The sequence below is a fragment of the Nothoprocta perdicaria genome, unplaced genomic scaffold (assembly GCF_003342845.1).
Source record: "Nothoprocta perdicaria isolate Ctin4 unplaced genomic scaffold, notPer1 scaffold_171, whole genome shotgun sequence".
Classification (NCBI taxonomy): domain Eukaryota; kingdom Metazoa; phylum Chordata; class Aves; order Tinamiformes; family Tinamidae; genus Nothoprocta; species Nothoprocta perdicaria.
In genome coordinates, this window is record NW_020454883.1 from 1488028 (window position 1) to 1499914 (window position 11887).

The 11887-nt window shown below is 46.8% G+C and overlaps 1 protein-coding gene across 2 annotated transcripts in view; it reads left to right on the forward strand.

Annotated features, from left to right (window-relative positions):
• The window catches only part of CUNHXorf36 (chromosome unknown CXorf36 homolog), a 16968-nt gene extending 6426 nt beyond the window's left edge, over positions 1-10542 (forward strand). Inside the window, exons 3-5 of one of the 2 annotated variants that reach the window (XM_026036179.1) lie at positions 6851-7024; positions 8358-8672; positions 9816-10542. In XM_026036179.1, coding sequence (XP_025891964.1) covers positions 6851-7024; positions 8358-8672; positions 9816-10130 — 804 coding nt within the window. In that variant the 3' untranslated portion in view covers positions 10131-10542. Of the gene's footprint in view, positions 1-6850; positions 7025-8357; positions 8673-9789 lie in introns of both variants that reach the window. The other variant, XM_026036178.1, reaches the window with a different exon arrangement.
• Positions 10543-11887: the final 1345 nt, after the last annotated feature.

Consider the following 11887-nt stretch of genomic DNA (forward strand, 5'->3'; position numbering starts at 1 on the left):
AAAAAAAAAAAAAAAAAAAAAAAAAAAAAAAAAGAAAAAAAAAAAAAAAAAAAAAAAAAAAAAAAGCCAGGCAGTGAGGGTGGCTCCAGGCTCACGCAGCTGCAGGTGCATTGGGTCTTGGTGCCCATGCGGAGGGACCCCCTGTCTTGCACACAAAGCTCCATCGCAGGGTCCTTGTCCCCGGACACGTCCCAGGGGGCCCCTAAGAGCTGCACCCGACGGGGAGCCTCATTTCCTAATCTGCCCACTGTCTATAGCGGATTATGTCACGGGTGAAGAAGTCGGCTGCCCTTTCCACCACAGTCTTCAAGTGTCACAGGCCAAGCAAGGACAGAGGCAGCACAGCCGCCTCCGCGCAGCATCGCGGCTGCCCGGAGTGGAGGAGACAGCCCAAAAGGCAGAGCTGGGGGCGAGCAGCGACGGAGCTGCTGCAGTGGGGAGCTGCTCCTGGCCACTGGCCGTGGCCACGGGCAAGGCCAGCACTAAGGGCATGCTCATCCAAGAGCAGAACCCCCCTGTGCCCTCCCAGCTCCCAGGCTTTGCATGGTTTGCAGGGATCCCTGCCAAGGCGGAGGGGGAAAACACTGTAAAACGAGACCTTGGGATGTGAAGCAGGATTGCTGCAATTTTTTTTTTTTTTTTTTTTTTTTTTGGTTCTCTCTCTCTCTCTTTTCTTTCTTTTCTTTCATTCTGAAAACATCGCTCTCCCTCTTTTTCTTTCTTTTTTTTTTTAAATGGCAACTGCTTCCTGCAGCCTGCACACTGCCTCATCCGCGGTGCTGAGCTCTGGGGATAGGCTGCTGTAGGGTTTTTAAAAAAAAAACTTTTCTTTTTAACAACTTCTCCCCTGTGGAGCCTGAGGGGCAGGGACCCCGGGGCAGGCGGCTGCAGTGGAGCAGTGCCCAGAGGGACGTGCCCAGCTCGGGCAGTCCCACACGCAGGTCCTGCGGGACGGGACACCCCTTCAAGGACGAGGTGCGCGGTGGCTTTGTGGCGCGCTGCTGCAGGGAAAGCCGGAGTGTCGAGCAGCTCTGCAGGAAGCCTGTGCTCCCTGACTCTGTTTATCTGGTGTCCAGTAGCCCTGGGAGAGGGAAGGCCATGTCCCCGCTCCTCTCCTGCACCCCCAGCTGAGCTGGCGGCGTGGCACATAGACACCCATGGAAAACAGCGCACAAAGGCTCTCTGGTTTCGGCCGGGCACTTAAATTTCACCTCGCGCAGCAGCTGGAAGCTGAGCTGACATCAGCCCTTGGACGCCTCTGACGTGGGCGCCCAGTGCCAACGCTGGAGGACAGGGAGGAACTCCTTGGGCACGCTTCTGCAATCTTGGCTTTTTTAAAAAAAAAAAATAGTCAAGGGAGGACACAGCATACTGGAGTTAGCGGAGACCTTTGCACAGCGGTGGCGTTCGTGTTTTCATGGCTCTTTAGTTCTGTTAAGTCAAGCACAGAAACCTAACCTGGGATATAAAAAAATCCTTTAGCAGGATATAGACATGAATGCACACAAGAGCACAGCAACCCAGAGGCCCTGGATCCACAGCTGCCAGTTTTCACAGAATCACAGAATATTCAAGGTTGGAAGGGACCTCTACAGATCATCTAGTCCAAACTTCCTGCTCAAGCAGGCACACCTACAGCATGTGGCACAGGGCCGCATCCAGGCGGGTTTTGAAGACCTCCAGAGTAGGAGACTCCACAACCTCCCTGGGCAGCCTGTTCCACTGCTCTGTCACCCTAACAGTAAAGAAGTTCCTCCTCACCTGGAGACGGAACTTCCTGTGCTTCAGCTTGTGGCCATTACCCCTCGTCCTATCACTGGCCACCAGTGAGAACAGCTTGTCCCCTTCCTCCCTGCATTCTCCCTTCCTGAACTTATACATATTAATCAGATCCCCTCTGAACCTTCTCTTCTCCAGAGAAAACAGGCCCAGCTCRCTCAGCCTCTCTTCATACGAGAGATGTTCCATTCCCTTAATCATCCTGGTTGCYCTTCTCTGGACCCTCTCVAGAAGCTCCACGTCCCTCYTATACTGGGGWGCCCAGAACTGMACACAGTACTCCAGGTGCGGCCTCMCCAGAGCTGAGGAGAGGGGCAGAATCACCTCCCTTGACCTGCTGGCAACGCTCCTCCTGATGCAGCCAGGATCCCATTGGCCTTCTTGGCCACGAGGGCACACTGCTCACTCATGGTTAACTTAGTGTCAACCAGGACTCCCAGGTCCCTCTCTGTGGAGCTGCTTTCTAGCAGGTTGACCCCTACTCTGTACTGGTGCCGGGGGTTTTTCCTCCCCAGGTGCAGGACCCTGCACTTGTCCTCATGAGGTTCCTCTCTGCCCAACTCCCCAGTCTGTCCAGGTCCCTCTGGATGGCAGCACAGCCCTCCGGAGTGCCGGCCACTCCACCCAGCTTGGTGTCATCTGCAAAGTTGCTCAGGGTGCACTCCGTGCCCTCGTCCAGGTCATTGATGAACAGTTTTGGCAGCGAGCACCAGGGAAAACAGCTACAGGTTTAGCAAAATGGCCCCCAGTCTAACAGTGGTCTGACTCCAGAAAAATAAAAGAAATTAGAAAGCAGAGAGAGGCAGTGGATTTCGGTAGTGCATGGCATACGTGCACTAAGCTGTGGTCCCTCGATGGTCCCTGCACTCCCCTCCCTGTAGCTCTGGCTGTATAGGAGAGCTGACAGAAGCTCCAGTAGTTCTATCATTGAGAACAGTGAGTTACAACAAACCTTCATATATCTGAATCAGAATGACAGACCATGAAATAATGTTTTTTTTTCACTTTTCACTGCCCGGGCTGCCTGACCCAACTATCAACTGGGCTCCTGCCACAGAGATTATTTCATATGCCACTGCAAAAATCTTCATTGCATGCAGCAAAATTTCATTGCTAAAACCTAGCTTGCCTCAGATGCAAGCTGGATTTCACTCTGTGTTTGTGTGTGGCTACCTGGGCTGGAAGTTTTAACCTGTGCAGAGGGAGCAGCCACATGCTACTTTGCCTGGGTCTCAGCTGTGGAGATTGTCACTTTGAACGAGGCTGATATTTTCTCTCCTGTTTGAGGTGAAGAACAGCAGGAAAGTGGTTATTCTTTTTTTTTTTTTCCCCAGCACGTATCTCCTGCAGGGCAAATTTCTAATCCTGACTCCAAAGAACAGCCAGCAAAAGGACCAGGGCAGACAACCAAAATCTTTATCAAGGAAAAAAAAAAAGCAGCTATTTTCCACCCCTCCCTCTAGTACATATTGCACAAAACTGCTATCAGGTCCGCAGTCTGCCCTCAGTAGATGTGCAAACACCGTGGTTATTTGGTCTCTGGGCCAAGCATCTATCACTTCATTTGTGGTGCATTGGCAGCAGTTCTTTGACCTGATAACTGGTCCTTACCAGGGAAGGACCAAGTTCAGTGTGCCTCCAACTACTACTTTTTTAGACCACTGTCTCAATATTTGAGATGTACTTAGATAAACCTCCTTGGACCAAGCCCACCATAGAAGACCAGCAGTGGAGCCTGCAGTGGGGATAAGCGCCGTAGCCATGCAGGATATTCTCAGGTTCTCTCTTGGGGCTGCATAAAACCTTTGGATTAAAACGTCCAGGATCTGTAGGTGCTTTGACACCTGCATCCAAATGTTTCCTCCTGGATGCCATCCCAAATTTTCTCACTTGGAAAGCGGATGCGTCTCGGCAGCGATGCATAGAGCAGCAGATGGCAGTGTTCCTGACCTGCACTCATCCCTCCTCAAATGAAACAGGAAAATAAATTAAAACAATGAGAAGTTGTCTTCCAAGAGTCTTCTTCACATCAGAGAGAATTTGCACAGTATATGCAAAGTATATCTGTGCACAAGAGTTTAATCCATGCTGCATGTTGTGTACTAGGAAAAAAACCCCATAGATGAGTGTAGGCAGGTATTCCAGGATCTATTCATCATCAGATATATAAATGTGGGAATTTAATCAAAGTCAATAAGAAGCTTCCCGTGTTAGTCACAAACAAGATATTGGACTACCTGTCACGTCTTATTCTTTAGGGTGATAAGACACTCCTAGGAACTCAAGATATTTTCCTTCAGTATATCAGTATTTTCTATGTTTAAAGCATGCATTCTTCAAATTTTTCTTCCACTGGCAGTTTTTATTCAGCAGTTCTACACCTTCTGCTGCAGGGATGTTTCTGTAATTCTGCTAAAAGGGTCAGGCTTCTCCACTGAAACACACAAGCAAGTGCTGATCTTTATTTATGCATCTGAGTAGTTCTGCTGAAATCAAAAGAGCTCACAGTTGTGTTTTGGTGGATCAGGCTTTTCACTAAACCACAGGAAGCTGAATTTATGGTTGATGCAAACGTGGCAGCACTCAGCACTGTTCCACTGCTCTTGCATCCTTCCTAGAAACCAGTTTGCATCGGAGAGGGCAAATGAGCAATTTGATAGCAATGTGGCTGTTTTGGGGCGGAGGAGTCAATGCTGCTGCTCCTCACATACTCCCTCCTGTTCACATCCCACCCATCCTTCACCTGTGGCCATCAATAAAGGAGACACCTCTATGGTTCAGATTTCTATCCTGGAGAGGGGATATAAAGGAGACTTCACCAAAGTGCCATCCACTGTTTTAATTATAAAAACCCTAAAATAGTTTCATGAGAAATGAGCAGTCGTGACCACAGTGGTGCAGCACACGTCCAAGTCTGAGTTAATAGAACAAGTTCTGACCTTAGAACAATTCCTAATTGCAGTTTTTCTGTAGCCTTTTCTATGGAGATTTCTGTTCCTGTTCACAGCAAAGGGTCTCAGCTTTGCACTACACACTTTTAAAGGCAGTAATGCTTTCTAACTTTGGTGGCAAATATTTGCATACATGCTCAACTGCAAGAGATGTCTCCACCATTTATCTCTTATTTAACACCATTCAGTTCTGCTCTTTTTTTTCCTCACTTCTCCCCCGAAAGGAAAAGTGACAAAGCCAGCCATAATGTGTCTGCAAGTGCTGTGAGACAGGAATCCATAACCATTCCCTTCCCCTCCTTTCCTGGCTCTTTTTTTTTTTTTTTTTTTTTTAATTAGTTGAAAAAATATTTCCATGATAAAGCTACTCTAGAGGCTAGAAGTCTATGAAAACTTGTAGCTATAGAACTGGGGAGGAAAAACTGGCAAAAGTTTTATTCTTTTGAGAGGGAAAAAAAAAAAAGGTTGTCCTTTGGTCATTGCAAAATGACACTCCAGTTGGGACTGGGTTTTTCCTATAATTTTGACCAGATCTGAATATTCAGGGCTTGACTTGGGGAGCAGTTTAAGCCTCCTTGAGGCTGGAGGGCTCGTGGGTTCACTCCCCTGCTCTGCACCTCCACCTGGGATAGTCATGCATTCACTGCTTCCTTCTTTCTTTCTTTGTCATGGTAGCTAGTTAATTAAATGTTTTATGCCAAGTGAACAGCCCAAGCAGGAAGGACTGAGGGTGACCTAGCTGAGAGTAACCAAATGACTTGGAGAGATCCCACGCCAAACCTTCCCTCTCAGTGTGAAGAGTGGCAGAAAGCAAGCGTGAGCTCAGGTATTCAGCTTTCCTCTGCAGAATGCCTTCCCAGTATCAATTAAAAAAAAAAATCTGAAAGAATGAATTAGGCTAGTTGGACTATTTGGAAGAAAAAGGGTGAACAAAAATCTTACTCCATCATCAAACAGAAAAACGCCAATGTAATGTTTTTGCTCTGCTGTAGGGAATTCTCCATATGTTGTCTCCCCTTAACTATTATGAAAAATTGCACTGACTTCAAAACAAGGTATTTATTTCTCAGCTAAGAGATATAAATATATATTCACATTTATTCCAGTTGTGGATCACTTTTTACAAATCAAACCTACACATTAGAGACGAGAAATACAATAATGGCTGAATCCATTAACTCAACAATTCTTTATTTGTTGCTCATGTTTGCAAGAAAATATACAGAGGATATTAACCTTTGTTTTTGATAGTTAATGTGCAAGTTTATCAGAAAGATAATATTTCCTGTGCATGTACCCACATACAATGTTTATTTACAGACTTTTAAAACATGTTTACTGACCTTAGCAAATAGTATTCCCAAGAAAGCTGCTTACAGGCTAAGCAAATAGGAAAGCAATTTGAAGATATTATTTAAAGAAGGAAGTGACTCACTGACTTAATGAAGGGAGAGGCCTCCACAATCGAATAAGGCTGCCAAGGCTGGAAAGCAGGAGGAGGCCTGCCGGCACCGACTCATACGGTGGCATTCAGTCAAAGGGAAACAGGGCTCGTAGGGCCCGTGGTTGTGCCATGAAGAGCAGCTGCCATCTTCAGAGCTTCTGTCATGAACGTGTGTGTTAAGTGACATCGGAGTTTGCCGTGATTAAGATGCATGTTTTTTTTCCATAAGATCACAGAATGCTTAAGGTTGGAAGGGACCTCAGAGATCATCCAGTCCAAACCCCTGCTCCAGCAGGGACACCCAGAGCACGGGGCACAGGGCTGCGTCCAAGCAGGTTTGGAAGATCTCCAGAGAAGGAGACTCCACAGCCTCCCTGGGCAGCCTGTGCCAGGGCTCTGGCACCCTCGCAGTGAAGAAGTGTTTTCTTAAGTTCCTGTGGAACTTCCGATTCTTCTGTTTGTAGCCGTTTCCTCTAGTCCTAGTTTTCCAAGACTTTGCTATAGAAAAACCTCACAACCATTATCAGCAGATAAGTGTGATGGGCAGAGGAGCTACGTGGACAGAAAGCTTTGGGCTGGTCTGTCAAGCACAGCCTTGCCCCTGCCCATGGAGCGGGCTGAGCTCCGCGTAGCATCTCAGGCAGGACAGCAAGTATCCCTGTTCCCTCTTCCCTAGGGTCTCCCCAGCCCCATGCTGCGCTGCCCATCCCAGCGCCTCTTGGACCGCATCGTGCGGCGCTACGCCGAAGTGCCCGACGCCGGCAGCATCTACATGGACCACCTCACCGAGCGGGACAAGCTGCGCCTCCTGTACACGCTGGCGGTGAATTCACACCCCATCTTGCTACAGGTATGCGCCGCCTGTGCTGAAACCTCCTCCAGAAACCCCTCTCCAGCAAATCCTTGGATAAAGCAGGGCAGGGAATCCCAGGTCTGGTCCTTTAGCAAGGGCGCCTCGGTGCCTCGCAATAGCCTGTGAAGTTGCTGGCAGATATGGATGCCCAACCCTTTAAACAAATCAAACCCAGATGGATTATTATTACAATAATGTACTGTAAAATGCCTCCCCAGTATATCTCCCCAGTACTGCACAGTGCTCTATTTGCATTGCTAATGTATGGCTTAAAATCACAGCCTGTTTATATAAAATCCAAAGCGCAAGCGAGCACGTTTTGATGTGGGCGCACCAAGAGGCAATGTTGAGGCGGCACGTGGCCTTGGAGAGCACCAATTCCCCCAGCTTAACACTCCACAGCTATTTTATTTCATTTTTTTTTCTGTGTGCATGCAGCAAGCAAACAGCTTGATGGCAAAGTGCTGCTTTACAGAGGAGTCTGGTTGAATTCCAGATAAAACAGAGCTCTCCTCTGTATGAAGGCAAAGACCCGGTAGGCCCCATGTCCCTCGCCCTCTGCCCCAGTGAGACAGATAAGTTAAAATATAAATGGCAGAAAAATTTCATGTTAGCAAGGTTATGTGATTTGCACACTAAGGAGTGAGATGGCCTGGGATTACTGCACTGGTGGCATGGGGTGATTGATGCAGGAGTCCACCTCAAATATTCCTGCTGTAGCAAATATCCAGGACGTCTGAACCTGAGACTGCAAAGTCTCTTCTAAAATGAGCCAGACAGTTGTTATGAATTAGCTAAAACTGCTTTAGCCCCACCTCACCTTCCAGCCATGACATTAGCTATGCGGTGCTCATGAGGGAGCCATCAAAGACTGCATAAAGAAGCCTAAAATTAACTCTTCTGTGCCTTAAAATTTCATGAATTTAAAGTCTATTATTATCTTGGACTTTCCAGTTAGTCTCCTTTCCCTCACAGAACAGATCTGGCAATATCAGATTCTTCTTCTTTAATTAAAATAAAGAAAAAGGAAAAAAGTAGCTACCTCTACATGGCTATTGCCTTCGCAGGCTTCTGGGGCTAGCTGGGGACAAGGAACCGAACCCACATGGTGGAGGGCTGACTATAAAAGGCAGAACAAGACACGGGAACAGCTGTTTGCAGCAGGTCGGGGTTCTTGTGTGCCTGGAAGGACAGTGGGCTGATGGCCATGAGAAGATGGCCACCCTTACACAGCACGTGCTCCTCCGCGCAGCCGCGAATGGAGGAAACAGCTTAGGAAGGGGGATTTCCGGACTTGATGGCCCACGTGCCATTCCCGCTCTCCCGGCAGATCTTCCCGGACGTGGAAGGGTGGCCGTTCCCGCGATACCTGGGCTCCTGTGGGCGGCTGGTGGTCAGCGCCAGCACCCGGCCCCTCCGTGACTTCTTCGGTGCCGCCCCCGAGGTGGCCGCCGACCTGGCCGTGCAGCTCCTCGCCGTCCTCCGCTCCATGGGCACCAACGACCTCAACTACTTTTTCTACTTCACCCACGTGGACGCTGGCACCTTCGGCGTTTTCAGCAACGGGCATCTGTTCATCCGGGATGCCAGCACGCTGGGCATCATCGACAGGGAGGAAGGTACTCAGCAGGCTCTGCAGGCGCACGTCTGTTGCGGGAGGTTTTCGTAAGGCAGAGGAAAACAAATAGCTCACCTGCTGTGCTCATCTTTTCTGATTTTTCTTTTTTTTTTTTAATAATCCATACATTGCTTGGTAAAATAGATAATAAAAGTACAAGAGAGATATTGCCAGCAAAAACATCAGGGGCTCCTGCCGCCCTTGGTGCCGAGTCTGGAAGGCAACCAGAGTTTTATTTGCCTGGTAAATGATGCCATGACCATAGGATGCCTCAGAGTGCATCCGAGTGCCATGCACATGACACACGGTCTTGCCATTTCTGAGCCTAGCAACAATATTCAGCATGCACCGCACCGAATGATCAGATTTAAAGGCTCCTTAAATCACTTCTTCTGTTGAAAAGCTTTTCTCACACAAATGTCAATATTTGCTGAGAGAAACTTGGTAGATTGACTTGTTTAAGAACTGGGTCAAAGCAGACTCTTAGGTGCATTTCCCACATTAATTGCAAGAACAATAATAAAAGCTCCTTTTTATAAGTTTTCTATAAAAAGAAAGACAAGTATTCACTTTTCAAAGGTTATATTGGTCTGTCACTGAAACTAGAACTAAATTCTATTCCTTCAATAATTTAATGTTTCATTTAAATGTTAAAATTTTAAAGGGCTCAAATATTTGGAAACAATTATCAGAGAATTTTACAATTATTATTATTATTTTTTACATTCTGGAAACCATTATTGCTGTCTTGTCTCTACATAGAGTAGTTGTTGCAATTTAGTGATTTGAGTGATTATGGGTAGCATGGAAAAATTATGACTCTGACTACTGTGGCTTTTCCCTTTTTATAGGAACTCCACACTTTAGCTCTTGGCATTGTCTCTGCATCAGCAGATGACTCTGCTTCCTCTGTAAGGCTGTTGTATGGATTATTGTGGAGTTCTGTCATTCAACAAAACATATGCACTTTGGGCATGAGAACATTGTTTGGCCCATACGCAGATGCAGCACAGCATACTCTGATGAAAGATCCTAGCATCATTTAGATTGTATTAACAACATTTTGTCACCGAGTTGCAGATATATTTGATTATCCAGGATTGTGCTCCGTGTTTCTAACAACCGATTTCATTGTCGCTAACAGGGAGCCCGCTCACCGGTGACCAGCAGGAGCATAAAGATATATTTAGCTGCTTGACGGTGGACTGCCAGTCTGCAGCTGTGTCCTGTAACTCAATCAGAGAGGAGCAGAGTCTTGTCATGGTGTGTCGGGAGCTTTTGCCTAAGCTCCTCGGGGGGAAATTCCTTCGAGCCGTGCAGGAGGAGGTAGACGGCTTCCTCCAGCACTGTGCCGACGGCTTCACCGATGACCAGGGCATCGACGGCGCGGTGGCAAAGCTGGCCGAGCTCCTGAAGCCGCTGCGATCTTGCGATGCGCGGTTTGCCTATCGCTACCCAGACTGCAAATACAGTGACAAATATTGAGAGAAGCTCGTCGGGAACGAGCAGGGCAGCCTCGGAGCCTCGCAGTCGCAGATCGAGAAGGACCTGGGATGGCTGGGAAGAGCTGCATCAAAATGGAGGCGTCGTGATGGAGACAGCGCCTGGGATTTACTGCCCATCTCCCAGAAACACAGTGGTTACCGAGGGTGTTTGACATGATCTAAGGCTTCTGGATTATAGACATTATCACGATAGAGGCTACAAGATTAATAAATCTAGTTGATGTAATTTGGCCTTGGAAAAATTTTCCGTGCCATCCATTAAAACGAAACCCTCTGAAGGCAGCTCACCCACAACTTGCTAGATTCAGGAGCTTTATTACCAAGAATATCTTTTGATCGAGATGATATAATGTGAAATGGATGGAAGCATTTAAAGACTTTCCTGTGGGGATTTTTAATGCTCTAAGAATCATATCTAAACTGAATCATTTGATCAGTTCCTTGCCATCACCCACTACAGACCACTTTTATAAAATATTTAAATTTTATTACTTTTATGACACATGGAACAGAAAGAAGCAACGACAGCATTAAAAAGCTGACAGAACCCCTGTCTCTTGAGACTTAATTTTTTTAATCCCCAAATATCATTACTTCTAATCTTCCGTGGTTTTGACTGGCATTAATTGGAGTCTAATGAAGGTTCTCATTTCAAGACCAAAAATCCCCAACTTTTATATCTGCCTGTCCAATAGATACATTCGCACTTCTGTCTCTCAAAAGAGGGAGATAAGCGATTGAGCAGTTTTGTACAAAATCACTTGAATGGGAAAAATGTCTAAAAGCATAAGAGGGAAACAACATTAAAGCATCAGATATAAATTTATCCTGAACATGCTGAGACTCACTCAACACCCAATACTTAACCTAGGTGCTGAGGAACCTCCCAAAAGTTGCAGAGATCTGAGTCCTGATCAGCAAGAGGTATCTCCAGTCCCTCCTCCATTTTCCCTTTAAAGGAGAAATCACTAAACCAGACCTCAAAGAAGTGATTTAGGCACCTAAGCTTTGGGTGAGGGTAGTGACCAACCCCAGGCTAGAAGGAGTTCCTTTGTTTTGTGGAGAATGGAAAGGGAAGGTAGGAGTTAATGCAACTTTCTCACCCAGCTTTTCTGAGGCCCCAACCCACATGGTCCCTGTGGGGAGTCAGAGCACCCCACCAAACCTTCCCTGCTGTCTTGGGGACCGCAAGACCTCTCTTGGGTCTGAGGCTCTTCTCCTGGGACTCAGATGTTCAAGAGTCACCAGGCAAATTTGACAGAGCTGAGTCAGACACTAAATTTTCTGGAAACTTCTGGAAGTGCTTTCCAGAAACAGTCACAGAAACAGTCTTCCTCTAGACATGGTACAAAAAATAAATTGGTAACTTGCATAAAAGCATAAAAAAAAAAAAGTGAATGCATTTATATTGCTAATCTATGTACAGCGTTACCATGAGCCAGAATGCAAGTCACAATTTTGTGTTGGCTGATGCAAAGGGAGGCTGGGAAGGGTCTCTCTTCCCTTTGTGCACACAGAGTACTGTACCTGAAGGCAAAAGTTACTTACAGACACACATTAGACACTCAAAGACACATGTAGATCTGGCACTGAGAAAATCTGACCCAAGACATTTATTCTGGTTTTCCATTATTTCTCCTGGCATAAAATATCAAGAGCACCTTTCACCTCTCAAGAAGTAGAAACACTGAAAATAATTTGTAGGTAAATTTAGCTTTAGGCCCAGATGGTCTGACA